The 18,743-nt window shown below is 39.9% G+C and overlaps 1 protein-coding gene across 1 annotated transcript; it reads left to right on the top strand.

Moving 5' to 3' along the window:
- Positions 1-533: 533 nt before the first annotated feature.
- On the top strand, positions 534-18,743 carry rad23b (RAD23 homolog B, nucleotide excision repair protein). The gene is made up of 10 exons (XM_085168930.1): positions 534-742; positions 1,602-1,683; positions 5,124-5,203; positions 14,473-14,654; positions 14,747-14,796; positions 15,711-15,838; positions 15,930-16,065; positions 16,209-16,336; positions 17,797-17,976; positions 18,204-18,743. Exons 1-10 carry the CDS (start codon positions 677-679, stop codon positions 18,315-18,317), a joined length of 1,146 nt encoding a protein of 381 aa, XP_085025056.1. The 5' UTR covers positions 534-676; the 3' UTR covers positions 18,318-18,743.

Below are 18,743 nucleotides of genomic sequence, written 5' to 3'. Positions count from 1 at the left end.
TCTGGACTTTTGCGCAGTACCTTACCCTGTACTGTATTACAAATAAATGAGTATTAAAAAAAAGGAAAGTTTGCAAGCTCACTTGGGGACTAGTAGCTGGGGGAGTAGCTTTTTATGTGTATGCCCTTATGCATCACATGAAACAAAATGAATGATGAGCAGTAAAAATGTTCTTAAGTAATGTGCTTAACTGTACTGGAGAATTTCTGTTTTCTGTTAATTCACATTCATCTGCAGTTAATACTGAATTTTCAGGTATTATAAATAGCCATGAAACATCAGCTTATAAAATATATTTTTGCATGTTATTGAAATTATAATCCACAAGACTCTTGGCTTACTTAAGTTTTTCTGCGTCATTTTGCTGATTATACTTGTGTGCCTTCAGTTAATCAGCTCGCAGTGTTTCTGCATTGTAATACTTCATTGGAATCAAGCGTGTTGGAAAACTCATCAACGAGCACACCTGAGGAATGGCCACAATGCTCAGTTTACTGCAGTACCGAAGCAATCCAGCAGGAGCGCTGTCCGTCAAGTATTTAACATAGAAGAAGAAAAGCGATACGTCATGGCGGCTGACAGTTTACGATGATTTAACGAAAACAGTAAAGACTCGTGCAAGTTGGATTTAAAGCGTTTAAACCGGACGCAGGAATAATAAAATTCCACCGACAAAATGCTAATAACTTTGAAGACCTTACAGCAGCAGACTTTCAAAATCGACATCGATGAAGAGGAGACGGTGAGAGTTAATAATCATGCATTTTGTGACAGGGGAGTGGAATGGGAGTTGAGTATGTCCTGAAATCGACATGATTTGTTTTGACCATTTCCAGTTTTGGCGTTTTATAGGCAAGTCTGGGTTATAACGTAAGATTCTTTTTGGATGCGTCTGACGTGCATTAGAAGTTCGGCTTAATGCAGATGCCCATTATTTTTAAAAACCAATCAGGAAATTGTTTTTGTTGTCAGCATTTAGCCGTAGCCCACTTAAGGCTCCAAATGTGAGTGCTACGGGGGGCGGGGTGGGGTTGACAGGTTAGCTTGAACCTTACCATTTTAGTGTTTCTCAGTCTTTTTATGTTAGCTTGTAAAAGTTATTATAATTGGAACATTTGGGTTAAGGTAAAACAAGAAAACATTTGTGCTTGTGTTAGAGAAAGTAGCATTATTTAAAGTCATTAAAACATTTTATACTTGTTATTAAGCTTGTATAAACTCCCTTTTGTCTTTGGCCAACGATATAAATCTTTGAGCTAGCGTTAGCTTTAACCGTCGGCTACTGAAGGCCGGCTGGCTACAGCACATCTCATTACATCTCATTATAATAGGATTAACTTTAGTGCAGACACTTCTAACTTTTACTTTCGATGTGCTTGTATGCATATTAGTCGCCAGATTATAGTTAGCGTTGCACTGCTTTTAAATGTATGGTTTTGCATAATCACCGATGACACAGCTGACACAGTTGGGTCACACTTTGGACTTTTACTCCTGTTAGCGTTGCAGGGCTTGACAAAATGGTGCCAGCAAAACATCTTAATGGTTTTGTTGGTAAGGGATGAAAATATGAAGTAAAAGTGCATATGTTTATTTCACAGGTGAGGACATTGAAAGAGAGGATTGAGCAGGAAAAGGGGAAGGAAATTTTTTCAGTTGCCGGACAGAAACTGATTTATGCTGGTATGGTATATGCTCTTGTGTCTTCTTAACTTCTTTCTTTCTTCAAGGAAATATTAATTTTTTTAAAAATTACTTTATTCTTATAGCCCTTTTTAAGCACACAGTTACAAAGTGCTTCAAAGTTTGGATAAAATCACACATTAAAGATAAGCGTCAAACATGCCAACATTGGCTTAAATTCAGTCCTACATACACACAACTCCAATAAACGCATAATGAAACATGAGTGAACGTTTAAGAAAACACTAACAGTCGTTTAAACTACACTGGTCCAGAATTTAGGAGCTACAGCCTCAAAAGTATGATCACCTTGAGATTTAAAATGAGGGTGGGGAACTGTTAAAAGACCCTGATCAGATTATCGAAGACGTTGACAGCTGTTATAAGATCTCAGTAGTGTTGCTATATATGCAGGAGCTGATTTTTTTATTTGTATTTTTGAGTTGTAGGCTAGGGCTTTTTTTGTAGGTTTACAGTTCAATGAAAGGCGACCATTGCAGAGCTGTTGAACTGACTGAAGTTGTCCCAATTTTTGTTGCTTTTTGTATCTATTCTTTTAAACCATTATTGGTATTTTAGGCTCTAGTCACACAGACCTAATGACCAGTTAGCAACCTGCTGTCAGGGACCCACTGGTTATCCCCTGTTGCTAGGGAAAATGTACATTCCCCGACCAGCTGTCAAGTGGTTGCAGGAAGTTACTAGTAGTGGCTATATGGAATTGGTCACAAAAAGGTATTCAGTGCTGCCCTCAAAAACATTTGAACTTTAGACACTAAAGCCTTTATTATAGTCTCAGGGTTCGCTCAGGTCCTCGCGACGTTTCATTGTCACACTGTGAGTGAGATTTGAGGGTCTGTGCGGATGTCTACATGCCTGACTGTGTCTGGTGATGAGCAAATCATTAAAAACAGTTGGGCAATCACAGCATCACAAAGGGACCAGGGCAGAATGAACACTAAATGTATCCATTTTGGTAAAGAACCAATTTATCCATCCATAGTACCCACATCTGTACAATTCCCCTTTGAAATAATGCAAAGACGGTCACACGTGCAACAACTTGTGGAGGGAAATTGCCCTTAGCATCAATGTTGGCATTTTGAATTGAGTCGTAGAGGGCCTGTACTTCCACTATACGTAGACCCCCAGGCAACTACTCATGTGAAATCAAGTCCTCTAGACAACCTTCAAATGGGCTTGTAAATACTATAATAGGATTAACTCACACATCTCCAGTGTGCGTGAACACATCTGTAACCTGGTCTTTACATCAGTCATGTCTTGTCAGACTGCTGCGTTTGCTTGTAGTTAATATGGAAGACAACAACTTGTCTGCAAATACACTTGATGTACAAGCTGTGTGTTAAAGAAGCTGTGCGAACTGTAAACAAAACATTCACCTTCAAACTAAAGGTTGTTTCTTTTGAAACATGTTGGAGTTGCAATAAAGCACTGCTTTTACTTTGAAGGTGAATGTAGGGGTGGGCGATATAAACGATATATGATAGAAACGATATAATTTTGCCCAACGATAGAGATTTTAACTATACCGCTCTACCGCATGTTGATGATGTCATCAAGCTGCGCCTGTTTTGGTCGAAAGCATCGCAGTGGCTGCTACAACCATTATCATCTGCAAATTATGCCGACAGTAATAGCAAAGAGATGAAGCACTTTTGAAATATGGGGAAAGAAAACTGCGCTTCCTCCACTTCCGTAACATTGATACATTAATGTTGAATTCTCTCGCAGCTGCTCTATTCCCATGTTGTTGCAGTATATTAATAACTAACCTTGTATTGTAGATGAATGATCTCAGTTGTTCTCCTGACTGAAGTTTTCCCCGTGTATAGCATCCTGCTATGCGATTGCATTTGTCCCTGACCACCAGAATCCCTCATGTTAACTTTTATCGAGTGGAAGAAAAGTTGACGTTCATCCTCCAGCTTCACTGTGCTAATGTTATGCTAACATAGCTGTGTCACTAGCAATCACGTAGCACAACATTATATACCAGGTAGTCCAACTTCAGTAACCCTGCAAACGCCACTGCTGTTTAGTTTTCTGTCTTCATTTATGTTGAAAGTGGTAGCAGAGCTGTACGTTTTAATTAGTTTCAAAAATCTCTCAGTCAGAACATGGTATGAAATGTTTAGGTGGAAACTAGCGAGCTAACTTCCTGTTAACTTCTCACTCCGTTAAATTTAATAACTTCTGTTTTCATGGATGCATAGATGTTAAACTTAATTGTTACACCTGGTAAAGCAGCAACGCTGATGATTTTATTAAAGATTAAAGAATTTAGACCGTTTTTAACTCTCAGTGTTCGTTTGACTTTGGGACCTGAATAGACGGAGTTTTGGACCCAGATTACTCCGCGAAGCTCCTCACTACGGCAGCCGTAATGCTCTGACAATCCATCAAGCAGTGCGGCTCACCAAAGTTGTACTAAAACATTTTTTAACAGATTTCTGCACGCCAAAATCAGTTCAAGGTCAGTAAGCACAACCAGAATTCATACATAAAGCACACTCTCAATTTTTGAGAAAATTAAAGGATTTTAAGTGTGCCTTATAGTGTGGAAAATACGTTATACAGAAGAAAAGAATATATCGTTACCACACATGCTTCAAATTATATCGCAATATGAATTTTAGGCCATATCGCCCAGCCCTAGGTGAATGTTCTGTTTCTAACTTGCGTTGCACAATCGAGTGTTTGCGGACAACTTGGTATCTTCCATGTAAGCTTTTGGCGACCATGATAGTCGGCTAGCAAACAAAAGAATAACGAGGGTGCAGCACCCTCTTTGCTACGGATTTCATCCAGTGACAGTCAGCAGCCTCCAGCAACCGCTCGTCAACCAGTGAATGAATACATATTTTTTTCCTAGCCTTCAAAGGGTTTCCAGGGTTACTGGCCAACCCTTTGTTGGGCTGACTAGGCTCTAGGGCTATGTGACTGAGGCCTTAATCAAGTATATTCAGGGAACCTGTTGCAATTGAAGTCACCACAAATGCTAATTTTCCTTTGGTTAAATAATTTTTGCTAGTGTCTATATTTCAAAAAGTGCAATAGAGGGAAAAGCTACATTAAAAATATAGATTTTTGTCTCCCTCAAAACTTAAGTGATGCAACTGAGCTTTTGTGTTTTTGAAAACCATCGGGGGCTCATTGTACTTTAGAAGCTTTGTCTATATAACAATACTGTATTGCCATTTAGACCTCAGGGTTTTCTTTGACCTGCTAAAAAATTCTCCGACATACATAAAGTACAAAACAAAAGCCGTGTAGCAAATCATATCACGAAGAACAAGTTGTGGTGATAAATTCAGATGATTCATCTGTTTACTGATATAGTTTGATAGTATCTGTTGTTGAGGTTAAGGGAGGGAATGCCCCGAAGTTTTGACTTTTTTTTTGTGTGTGTGTTACAGGAAAAATCCTCAGCGATGACTCACCGCTCAAAGAATACAAAATCGACGAGAAGAACTTTGTGGTCGTCATGGTGACAAAGGTTTGGGAATTAGGAATAGTTTTAGTAAATTGCAGGTTTTCTTTGTCAAGTACATCTTGTGATGTTTCTGTAGAACACCATTTCCTTGTATATTATGAGTACAAGCTCTTACTCAACTATGATTCGGCATTTCCAACCACTTGTCTGCTATTAAATATCCTCTTCTGCACAGGAACAAGTGCTCACAGCATGATCAGTACAGTATGGAGAGAAGGTCACTGTTTAGCTCTGCTGTCTATTCCACTGCATGGAAAATTAGTTGTTCCAAGCAGGGATTTTCCTCAAAATGTACAAGAATTAATTATTTACGATTTAAAAAAAAAAAAAAAAAAAAAAAAAAAATTGAGGGGGGGGGGGGGTGTCTGTTTTTTGTTTGTTTGTTTTTTAACTCTATTGACTATGTGCACGTTAGCATATGCTACTTCCGGTGCGGAAACTCCTGTGGGGAGCTTTGTTTCCGGTGTCCTATTCGCGCCTGGTTTACGGTCCAAAACAAGTTAAGCAAGTGAATGAATCAAGCGGCGATTTACACTTCTATAGATGTCTTGGGCATTTACCCAATATATCTGTAAATAATGTTCATCAACTTGTCGATATTTTTCCCCCGTGCCTCAGGGCAAAAGAGAAAATGGATTCAAATGTTATATTTCTCAGCTGTCCCTCGTTTATCGCGGGTGTTATGTTCTAAAAATAACCAGTGATAGGTGAAATCAAGTAGCCAATTTTATTTTTTGACGGTGCAAAACGTGTCGTGGACATTGTGGACATGCAGCACTGCACTTCAGAGTCACACTGCTAGCGATCGATGCAGAGATTCTGTATTGTACAGGAGAGACGTAACGGAGGAGATCGTCTGCAGCGCAGGACAATGTGATGTAAAAAAATAAGCATGCAAACTTGCACGAAAAAATCTCACAGCCAGGTGAAAGGTGAACCGCGTTATTAGCGAGGGACCGCTGTAATTTTTAAGGTAAGTCACAACATACCCTTCATAAATACTAATGTGTAGAAACCCTTACCAGCAATCATTCATTTTTTGTGTGGCTTTTTTTCACGGTTCGTTAACATGCTGTGTAGGTGTGTACTTGACTAGCTGATATCGACATAATGGGGGAAACACCTGGTTTGACTATTCTTCACCTGTAGTGTGAATGCTGAACATTTGCCTGTTTAAATCATAAGACCAGTCACTATACAGAGATGTGCTTCTGAATGTGGACGATGTGTCTTCTGCGTGCAGTAATGCAGTTCTGCTTGTGTTGAGTGATGTAAACAACTGATCGATCTAAAAATTGATCATTAGATTTTTTATGACACAACAGTGGTGAGTGTTCCCACCTTCTGCTCTTTGTAACTTAACGCGATCTTTCCGTTTTCGAGTTTTGGACATGATTTTGGAGTATATCTTTGCGGTAGCGATTGACCGCAAAGTAAAGCTACCGGAAATGTACAACCCCACATCCGGTCTCAAACCAGGAAGTTAGCATTTTCTCGTGCACAGGGTCAATTGTGCTACACAATAGTCCCCTGCCTGTTAAATTGTGTCTATAAGAAATAGGCTGATTGTAGCCTTGAATAAGTTTGCAAACTCTCCAACCAAACTTAAAATAGATTAAAAAATAAAGTGCAGAAAAACATACAAGTATTTAATTTGTTAATTGGCTCTTTTATCTGCACTTTCATGTGAGCTACTGTACTCTTTCTCTCTCCACTCCTGTGCTCCCTGTTTCGCAGCGAATGTGCAGTTTACACTGTGTGTCTGTAGGCCTCTAATCTTATTTGCTCAGCAGTGCAGAGTAGTCTAGGAAAAATACTGATAACAGGAAGCCAAATATTGCCCTAAATATCAGAACCCCCTCTTCTACATCACTTCACAAACTTCACACTGGAGTCCTGAGGAATACAGCCGCCACAACTGAAATAGATTGCACAGTCCAGAGCAAAAGTAGGCCCAACAAAGGTAATGAAAATCAGTTCCTCCTAATGATGAGTAATGTAAAAGTAGCACAATTACTTGGGCTCTGATTCATGTTTGAGGCTGAGTTGTAAGCCACAGAAAATGAAGGCAATGTCTTTGTGTATTTAAAACATGTTGTTGTTGTTTTGGGCTTTTTGCTAAAAGCACAATTACAACACAACAAGGACAGATATAATGGTAGAGCAAATGATGACAGTAACTATTGCCTTTAAAGTAGCCCATGAGTAAATTTGCACTTGTTTTAATGTGAGATATGATAAGATGTTTTGTTTTTTTTAAATCCCAGAAACAGGGAATTATTTTGCAGTTTGGAAAAGACAAGTCAGTTTTAAAGCTTTGAAAAATGTTCACATGGAAGGTTGATTGGTACTCTTGTGTGGGCAGATGAGCAGGTGCTTTTACAGTTTTATACTTTAGAGAATGGTGTAGTTCCAAGTTAAAGATCCATGAGGTAAAATGCTGATTATGAGAGAGGAGCAACTGCAGTGCCACAAATGTTGCTTATGTATCTAGAATATATAGGTTTAAGGTATTAAAAAATGAGGGCTGTCCCAACAGGGCTCGCAAAATCGCTAGCCCTGGGACGTTGGGCTAGCGATTTTTTTTCCAGTCGGGCTACCAAAATCTATCTCTGCTCTGCCCGTCGGGCTATCGTAGGGAGGAAAAATATATGTCAATGCTTTTGCATTCTTTCGGAAATGTAGCTGGGTAATTATGTCATTGGCATCAATGAGCCACTGTCAATATGTGACATATTGAAATCGCGTTTGAATTTGCGCTTGTTTTTTGCTTTCACTTTGCAATCGCGCGAACTGTGTATAGAGAGCGACAGCACTGATTGGTGAGTGACGATAATTTGTGCACCAATTCCTCTGACATTGTCTTATCACTCATTAGCTTACTATGCAAACATGACAAGTGGTCATGTTGAGGTGGCGCTGTCACTTGGTGTTCGCTCGCTCTGTGGTATAGTATCACTTCCTGTTCCTGCTCAAACACAGTGGTGTTTCTGAGTAGCTTATTTGCTTAGCAGTTTAATTAACAACCTCTAAATACATTCTTTTTTTTTCACAGTATAATCTTCACGTGCTTCATCCGAAGCACACTTTCTGTGTACTCACTACCTAATTTATAGCCAAAGTATTCACTCACTGTCTCTGTACTGTTTCGCTAGCTTAGCTCGTAGCCGACCCGTTAGCACCATGGCTACTTCACCTGTCCCTTCTGCACTTTCTTGCTCATTGTGTCAGATGTTTAGTTACTCCTCGGCCTCCTTTAGCGGTAATGATATCTGTAACAAATGTAGCATATTTGGAGCTCTGGAGGCCAGGATTACTGATCTGGAGACTCGGCTTCGCACCTTGCACTCACCCTTAGCTAGCCAGGCCCCTGTAGCTGGTGCAGCCGAAGATAGCGTAGGCCCCGCTAGCTGTTCCCCGGCAGACCCCAAGCAGCTGGGGAAAGGCTGGGTAACGGTGAGGAGGAAGCGTAGTCCTAAACAGAAGCCCCAGGTACACCACCAACCCGTTCATGTGTCTAACCGTTTTTCCCCACTCGGTGACACACCCGCTGGGGGTCAAACTCTGGTAATTGGTGATTCTGTTCTCAGACATGTGAAGCTAGAGACACCGGCAACCATAGTCAATTGTCTTCCAGGGGCCAGAGCAGGCGACATTGAAGGAAATTTAAAACTGCTGGCTAAGGGTAAACGTAAATTCAATAAAATCATAATTCACGTCGGCAGTAATGACACCCGGTTACGCCAATCGGAGGTCACTAAAATCAATATTGAATCGGTGTGCAACTTTGCCAAAACAATGTCGGACTCTGTAGTTTTCTCTGGTCCCCTCCCCAATCAGACCAGGAGTGACATGTTTAGCCGCATGTTCTCCTTAAATTGCTGGCTGTCTGAGTGGTGTCCCAGAAACGATGTGGGCTTCATAGATAATTGGCAAACCTTCTGGAGGAAACCTGGTCTTGTTAGGAGAGATGGCATCCATCCCACTTTGGATGGAGCAGCTCTCATTTCTAGAAATATGGACAAATTTATTAAACCCCTCAAAACATGACTATCCAGAGTTGGGACCAGGAAGCAGAGTTGCAGTCTTACACGCCTCTCTGCAGCTTCTCTCCTCCTGCTACCCCCCCAAAAACCCATCTCCATAGAGACTGTGTCTGCTTCCAAAAAGACAAAAAACAAACTAAAAACCAGCAACAAACAACTTAAACATTTACAAAGAAAGAACAATACAGTATCCACATCTGAACCAAAGAGTAAAACAGTGAAATGTGGATTATTAAATATTAGGTCTCTCTCTTCCAAGTCTCTGTTAGTACATGACTTAATAAATGATCAACAAATTGATTTACTCTGCCTTACAGAAACCTGGTTGCAGCAGGATGATTATGTTAGCTTAAATGAATCAACACCCCCGAGTCATTCTAACTACCAGAAATCTCGAAGCACAGGTCGAGGGGGCGGTGTGGCAGCAATTTTTCACACCAGTCTATTAATTAATGAAAGACCAAGACAGACTTTTAATTCATTTGAAAGCCTGATGCTTAACATTATCCACCCCAGCTGTGAAACTCAGAAACCAGTCTTACTTGTTATCATCTATCGTCCACCTGGGCCTTACACAGAGTTTCTGTCTGATTTCTCAGACTTTATATCTGATTTAGTTCTGAGCTCAGATAAAATAATTATTGTGGGTGATTTTAACATCCATGTAGATGCTAAAAATGACAGCCTCAACATGGCATTTAATCTGTTGTTAGACTCAATTGGTTTCTCTCAAAATGTAAAAGAACCCACCCACCACTTTAATCACACTCTAGATCTTGTTTTAACATATGGCATAGAAACTGAACATTTAACAGTGTTTCCTGAAAACCCTCTCCTGTCTGATCATTTCTTGATAACATTTACATTTACAATAATTGATCACGCAGCAGTGGAGAGTGGACTTTATCAAAGTAGATGTCTTTCTGAAAGCGCTGTAACTAAGTTTAAGAATATAATCCAGCCACTGTTATCATCGTCAATGCCCTGTACCAACACAGAGCAGAGCAGCTATCTGAACGCTACCCCAACAGAGGTCGATTATCTTGTTAATAATTTCACCTCCTCACTACGTACGACTCTGGATACTGTAGCTCCAGTGAAAACTAAGGTCTCTAATCAGAAGTACCTGACCCCGTGGTATAATTCTCAAACACGTACCCTCAAGCAGACGACTCGTAATCTGGAGAGGAAATGGCGTGTCACAAATTTAGAGGATCATCATTTAGCCTGGAGAAATAGTTTGTTGCTTTATAAGAAAGCCCTCCGCAAAGCCAGAACAGCTTACTATTCGTCACTGATTGAAGAAAATAAGAACAACCCCAGGTTTCTCTTCAGCACTGTAGCCAGGCTGACAAAAAGCCAGAGCTCTTTTGAGCCAACCATCCCTTTAACGTTAACTAGTGATGACTTCATGAACTTCTTCACAAATAAAATTTTTATCATTAGAGAAAAAATTACCAATAATCATCCCACAGATGTAATATTATCTACAGCTACTTGTAGTTCCATTGATGTTAAGTTAGACTCTTTTTTTCCAATCGATCTTTCTGAGTTAACTTCAATAATTACTTCCTCCAAACCATCAACGTGTCTTTTAGACCCCATTCCTACAAAACTGCTCAAAGAAGTTCTGCCATTGATTAATTCTTCGATCTTATATATGATCAACCTATCTCTAATAATCGGCTATGTACCACAGGCCTTCAAGGTGGCTGCAGTTAAACCTTTACTCAAAAAGCCATCTCTAGACCCAGCAGTCTTAGCTAATTATAGGCCAATCTCCAACCTTCCTTTCATATCAAAAATCCTTGAAAGAGTAGTTGTCAAACAGCTAACAGATCATCTGCAGAGGAATGGTTTATTTGAAGAGTTTCAGTCAGGTTTCAGAGCTCATCACAGCACAGAAACAGCTGTAGTGAAGGTTACAAATGATCTTCTTATGGCCTCTGACAGTGGACTCATCTCTGTGCTTGTCCTTCTTGACCTTAGTGCAGCATTCGATACTGTCGACCATAATATTCTATTAGAGCGATTAGAACATGCTGTAGGTATTACAGGTATTGCACTGCAGTGGTTTGTATCATATCTTTCTAATAGACTCCAATTTGTGCATGTAAATGGAGAGTCCTCTTCACACACTGAGGTTAATTATGGAGTTCCACAGGGTTCAGTGCTAGGACCAATTCTGTTTACATTATACATGCTTCCCCTAGGCAGCATCATTAGAAGACATAGCATACATTTTCACTGCTATGCAGATGACACCCAGCTCTATCTGTCCATGAAGCCAGATAACACACACCAATTAGTTAAACTGCAGGAATGTCTTAAAGACATAAAGACTTGGATGGCCACTAACTTTCTGCTTCTCAACTCAGATAAAACTGAGGTCATTGTACTCGGCGCTGAAAAGCTTAGAAATTTGGTATCTAACCAGATTCTTACTCTGGATGGCATTACCTTGGCCTCCAGTAACACTGTGAGGAACCTTGGAGTCATTTTTGACCAGGATATGTCCTTCAACGCACATATTAAACAAATATGTAAGACTGCGTTCTTCCATTTGCGCAACATCTCTAAAATTAGAAATATCCTGTCTCAGAGTGACGCTGAAAAACTAGTTCATGCATTTATTACTTCCAGGCTGGACTACTGCAATTCATTATTATCAGGATGTCCAAAAAACTCACTGAAAAGCCTTCAGTTAATCCAAAATGCTGCAGCAAGAGTACTGACAGGGACTAGAAAGAGAGAGCATATTTCTCCTGTTTTGGCTTCCCTTCATTGGCTTCCTGTTAAATCCAGAATTGAATTCAAAATCCTGCTCCTCACATACAAGGTCTTAAATAATCAGGCCCCATCTTATCTTAATGACCTTGTAGTACCATATCACCCTATTAGAGCACTTCGCTCTCGCTCTGCAGGCCTACTTGTTGTTCCTAGAGTATTTAAAAGTAGAATGGGAGGGAGAGCCTTCAGTTTTCAGGCCCCTCTTCTGTGGAACCAGCTTCCAGTTTGGATTCGGGAGACAGACACTATCTCTACTTTTAAGATTAGGCTTAAAACTTTCCTTTTTGCTAAAGCATATAGTTAGGGCTGGACCAGGTGACCCTGAATCCTCCCTTAGTTATGCTGCAATAGATGTAGGCTGCCGGGGGATTCCCATGATGCATTGAGTTTTTCCTTTCCAGTCACCTTTCTCACTCACTATGTATTAACAGACCTCTCTGTATTGAATCGTATCTGTTATTAATCTCTGTCTCTCTTCCACAGCATGTCTTTATCCTGTCTTCCTTCTCTCACCCCAACCGGTCGCAGCAGATGGCCGCCCCCTCCCTGAGCCTGGTTCTGCCGGAGGTTTCTTCCTGTTAAAAGGGAGTTTTTCCTTCCCACTGTCGCCAAAGTGCTTGCTCATAGGGGGTCATATGATTGTTGGGTTTTTCTCTGTATCTATGAAGCGCCTTGAGGCGACATTTGTTGTGATTTGGCGCTATATAAATAAAATTGAATTGAATTGAATTGAAATCTCCCGCAGCTTAAACATGTGAGAGGTTGATCGCGCAGAGAATCGCTGAGCGTTATGTGAGTGCGTGTGTAAAAGCAGCAGGATATATATTTTAGTTCTGCTGAGCCAAATAAGACAGGTCAGGGTGAAGAAGTGACAGCCAAAGAAAAGCTTACCACAAAACGGAAAAGTTATGACAAATCAGACTACAAGGCAAAAAGAAAGTGCAGCTTTATGGTTTCATGGACAAAAGAATTTCTGTGGCTGCAATATGATGAGCTAAATAACCAGTGGTGCACATAAGTGGTCCGCAGGTGCGCATTCGCTGTCAAAATAAAAAACGCGCAAAAGATAAGAAGTTGCAACGCGTGTTTGCGTACATAAGATTTTCTGGAGGAGGACAGACATTTGTTTAGAACTCTCAAAAATGTCGAAGAAGCTCCTTTAAGCAATTACGTTGGTTTTCCTCCACCTCCAAAGAAATGTCAGGAGTCCGAACCACAAAAGCACGTATTCTCGGAAAAGTGGTTGCAGGAGGTGAGCTGGCTTCAAACAAATGATGAACGCACAGAGATGTGGTGCAGAATGTGCCGTGAAAATGCCACTCTAGTGGACAAAAACACAGCCTTTTATATGGACGCAAACGCGCGTTGCAACTTCTTATCTGGTGCGCGTCTTTTATTTTGACAGCGAATGCGCACATGCGGACCACTTATGTGCACCCGTGTAAATAACATAATGTTCTGCCAGGTGTGTTGTTGGTTTTCCCTCGATTTCTGAGTCGACAAGCGCCTTTGTTGTTGGGACCAGTCATTTTAAGAAAGGCCCCCATTAGAACCCATGAGAAATGCAAGAAATGCATTATTGCTCAGTCTGCAATATCTTTCCCAGAACAAACACCAATTGCAAATAACATACTAAAAATAAACCTGAAAATCAGTTTAAAACAGCGTACTATGTTGCAAAGAGTGAACTACCACTGGCAAAATTTAGCAGTCTTTGCAAACTTCAAAAATCAAATGGCCTAGATCTTGGTCCACTTGCCTCTTACCCGTGACTTCAGTGGAAATTTCAGATTCAGGATCTGACACAGACTGATTCATGTTCTACACGGTTCTTACAAGTTCATAGAAATTTCTGTTCAATTAGAACCAAGTATTTGAGTTGATGATTGTAATTTTTATACAATGTTGTAATTTGTGTTTCAACATTTTTTTGATTAATGTTTTGTTTCCTTTACAATATTATACATTAAAGTATAATATTGTAAAGGAAACAAAACAGGAAACAAAACATCAATCAAAAAATTGCTCTCTTTTTTATTCGGGCTACCAAAAACTGAAGAGTCCCTGCCCGAAGGGCTACCAGGGATTTTGAAATTTTGCGAGCACTGCCCAAATACCTACATCAATAGTGAAGTTTTGGGCCTTCTAAGGATTCACATAGTCACATAATCGGCTACAACCTTAGAACTTTTTATATCCAAGCAATCGTTCAGTGAGCAAATCCTTGTCTTTGGCTGGATATTTCCTGAGGCTGTCTTTTTGTTGCTCACACATTCTGACCCATCGGAGCCCACTGAGCTTCCTAAGGAATCAGTCCCAATTCCATTTGATGCGACAGCTGATCCAGCAGAGAGCAGCCTTAAGTAAAATGCAGCCCAAATTTACCATTTTGATTACAACTAAAAGAAAAAAAAAACCTACAAATTTGTTTTGCAGCCTAAAAAAGCCCCCGCTGCCTCACAGCCTTCAACAGCAGTGCCAGCTCCCAGCACTACAGCTCCAGCAGCACAGTCTGATTCATCATCCACTTCAGACAAACCAGCAGAGCAATCTTCTGCAGACGACAAACCAGAGGAGAGCCAGCCTTCAACAACTGAAGCATCTTCCACTTCTGTCGGGTAAAGACGGGCTGATGCTTCTCTTTAACTGTTCAGCGTGTGGCTTTGAGAAATGACTTTTAGACCTAATCCAAGGTCTCCTTCTGTTACAGACGCTCTGGGGATTCAGCAAACTTAATCAGTGAAGCAGTTTCAAATCTAGGTAAGCTTGTTTTTGTGAGGTTTAGTATTCTATTGCGTTCTATTGTTGTTGGATTTCTATTTTTTCTTGTTGTATTTGAGGGGAAAGATTTTATAATGGCTAAAGTAGGGCTGTTTGATATAACAATATATATCGGATAACGATATAAAAACATCTATCGTTTCATTTTACGCTATCGTTTGTTTTGTGGTGTCACAAAATAAACTGTTTACGGCAATATTTTTTCACCGTTTTGATGGTCACTGTAGTGGCTATATTAATTTCTTAAAGTTCTCTCTTTCTCTTATATTTAATATAACCACACTACAGACGGACAAGCGCCTGTTTTTATGCGTTGTCGTTAGCAACAACGACGGTAAAACCATCGCATGTCCGCTTTTTTATTTTCCACATAAACCTTTCACAATAAAGTTCAAGATACTGTTGAGACTTTTCAAAATAAACGAATTCACGTGAAAGAGTATGCAGAGTATTTACGGATGAGAAGTAAAAAAGTAAAAAAATAAACCTTAGACTCCAACGTTAGAACAGGCTTTTTCCCGCAGCACGCCGTGTAATAAATACTCACAAAGAAAACGGCGGCTGTTACAACTCATGTCTAAAAATGTATCGTTTCATGAGCTGCCCGAGATTCACAAAATTTAAAATGTTAAATTTTTGTGATTTTTATATCGTTATCGGGACGATGGATGTCTTATATCAGGATATGAGATTTTGGTCATATTGCACAACCCATGTCCCTGTTGAAACCGAACATATATGCAGATATTGGGTCATTACAATGTTGCACCATTGAGCAGAAGTTCCTAAGTTTACTACATTCCTCTAGAAGTGGCTAATGAAGTACTAAAGCAAAACTTGACTTTCAGTTTGTAATAACGAAATGTTCCGTCTTTGTGTTTGTATCCGTACAGTGACAGGCTCTTCATATGATGCCATGGTGAATGAGATGATGCTCATGGGCTACGAGAGGGAGCAGGTGGTGGCTGCTCTGAGAGCAAGCTTTAACAACCCCGACAGAGCTATGGAATACCTCCTCACAGTAAGAGCAGTGAAATTTTTAACAGAGTATTGTATATTCAGTAATTGTGTCATAGCAAACAAACAGGTGTATGTCATCAATTTCCCCACAGGGTATCCCAAGCAGAAATCAGGGTAATGCATCAGGTCGTGATGCAGCGGTGCCTCCAGCGAGTGGAGCTCCAGCTGCACCTGCAGGCAATGCTAGTGCTCCTGCCAATACTAGGTCTTCACCAAGTGCTGGGGGAGGTAAATGGCCTTATATTGTTCTGCAGCTTCAATGAACAAATGTTTTTCTTTGTTCTTCTTCCTGTGGCTCTTTTTTTTCCCTTGTCTTTGTTTCTTTTTTCTTTAAAAAATTTTTGCCTGCGCTGTGTGACTCATACTTGTAGGCAATCCACTGAACTTCCTAAGAAATCAGCCCCAATTCCAGGTGATGCGACAGCTGATCCAGCAGAACGCAGCCCTTCTTCCCGCCCTGCTGCAAGAGATCGGCAGGGAAAATCCAGAGCTGCTGCAGGTGACAGGACAGAGCCTTATGTGTCAAAAAATAAAAATGTTGTTGGAAACATGGATGTAGTAAAGGCTTTTAATATAATTCTTATTTAATATAATTAAGGGGTTAAAAAGTCATATTTAACTTAACAGGTCACTTGACCAGTTCATACTTCTACTTACTCAATGCAAGGTTAACTGTTTTTCCAGTTTGGATAGAATACACCTTCCCTTTGGATGGTCTGATATCAGTGTTAAGTTGATAAGCCATATCCCTTACTCTGGAGGGGCTCAGTGAATCACTCTTTTATATTTGAGGAAGCATCAGACTGAATTTAAGCGTTACAACAAATAATTTAATGAAATAATTCTAATTTAGTGAAGTGGTATTTTTAACATTTTTTTTTTTGCGTTGCTCAGTTCAAATGTGTGTATTTGCATTACTTTCTTTTAGCTATGCACATCTTTACAGTGAAACCAAAATCGTATAAGTTGAAGAAGATGAGTCTTCAAGCTTGCATAATGGGAATTTGAAAAGCACCATGACTGGAGATCTTCAGATGTGAAATACCTCTGCTCACACTTTGCTGTTAGCTTCTGCTATGCTGTTAGCACTCCTGCCAGCAACTGTTACACTGCTGCTGACTCACAGTTGGCAAGGAACACAGAAATGAAGAATTGCTTCAGCCTGTTGTGAGCATATCTAATCTGGCTTTTTGAGTGGGGAATAGTCTGATATACTATCCATATATCAGATCAGTTCATTCCTAACTTGGCATATTAACAAGTTTAACCATAAGATTAGAAAAAAAAAATGATATCAATCATTGTTCTACATTGAGAGCAAATTGTAGAGTGATTGTCTCCCCTTCCAGGTTGTCTCCTTAGGCACCTCTGGACCATTTCCAGAGTAGTTTCTGTTTTTAGTACGCGTCCTAGGACTCCAAATCTGATTACTTGCACCACTTCACCATGGATGACCAAGGTCTGAGTCAGTTCATCGAGTTAAGAATGCAACAAGGAGCTTACGGCATGAATTTGTTTCTAACTATAAACTATAAACATACAGCTCTGTTGTAGCATAAAGGGGTGTCTGAGGAAGAACATTAAACTCAAACCACCTAAACTGTGACACGGGCTGTAGTAGCAAAAGCACTGGAAGTAGTGGAGTGCTGCCATGAGGAGACTACGTATAAGGGGAGCTCAGACAAATTGACTTTAAATCAGAAAATATTTATTTTTTTGAATTTGTTTATTTTAGAAGTGAAACTTTATGGCTTCATGTTGTGTTGAGTTGTGTGACTGCACAGCGCATTCATGAGATTCCAGCTGCTTTGTGCAAATAAACCTTTTAGACCCTACCTAATTACCTATTTTTTCTAATTATAAAATTATCATTTGTAGTCTTTATTTTTAATGTATTATTTATTTCTGCAGTAGAGAGTTTCCATTGCTATGGAGTCTTCTTTTTATCTACCACCCTAGGAGATCAGCAGCCACCAAGAGCAGTTCATTCAGATGTTAAATGAACCCGTCCCAGAGCCAGTGCCAGGAGTTGGCAGCAGTGGAGCAGGAGGAGGTGGCGGTGGTGGCGGTGGCGGCAGCGGCGGAAATCAAATGAACTATATCCAGGTCACACCACAGGAGAAGGAGGCCATTGAGAGGGTGAGGAGAACGACACATGGCTGACACATGACACATTTTCCATAATTGCAAAGCTCAAGGCTCCTTTACCAAACGTGGTGGAGTATCAATGTGAACCAGTTTCCCTTACATGTCACATTTGTGCAACATTTACTCAACAAAATGTCAAATGAAGGGATATTACTGACTGGGGAGTGTGTATTAACGTATTGATTGACTAACTTTAAGCTATGACTCTCTGATTCCAGCTAAAAGCCTTAGGATTTCCAGAGGGACTTGTTATACAAGCCTACTTTGCTTGTGAGAAGAATGAGAACTTGGCTGCCAACTTCCTTTTACAACAGAACTTTGATGAGGATTAAACAAGCCATCTTCATTTCGATTATTTTCATACCACTTTCTCTATGTTTTGATTGCAGATTTTTTTGATAAATGTGCACAATAAGCCTTTTAGTTTCCAAAAAAAATATTTTATTCACCACTTCCACATTCTACTTTCTTTGTAAGACTGGATCTTTATCAGCTGGTGGCTGCTGTACGAGGGGAGGATTTTGTTTATTGGTTAAAAATGAAGTAAAAATTAAAGTACAATAATTTTGCATCAGAAATAATCTGTTTATTATTATTTGTTATACTTAAGACCAGTATGTTTTATGTTAAGTTTTTTTCTGTTATGTGAGATGAGTTCTGGGTTCATCTGAAAGGTTCTGACAGTATTCATGCACTCTTATTTGATTTTTGGAGTTGACTTAAAATGGAGATTTGAAAAATTAAAGTGTTCAACACAA

This window comes from Neolamprologus multifasciatus, chromosome 7 (genome assembly GCF_963576455.1).
Source record: "Neolamprologus multifasciatus chromosome 7, fNeoMul1.2, whole genome shotgun sequence".
In the NCBI taxonomy this organism is placed as follows: Eukaryota; Metazoa; Chordata; class Actinopteri; order Cichliformes; family Cichlidae; genus Neolamprologus; species Neolamprologus multifasciatus.
The sequence above is the reverse complement of the archived record's forward strand: the minus strand, read 5'-3'. Positions and strand labels throughout refer to the sequence as shown.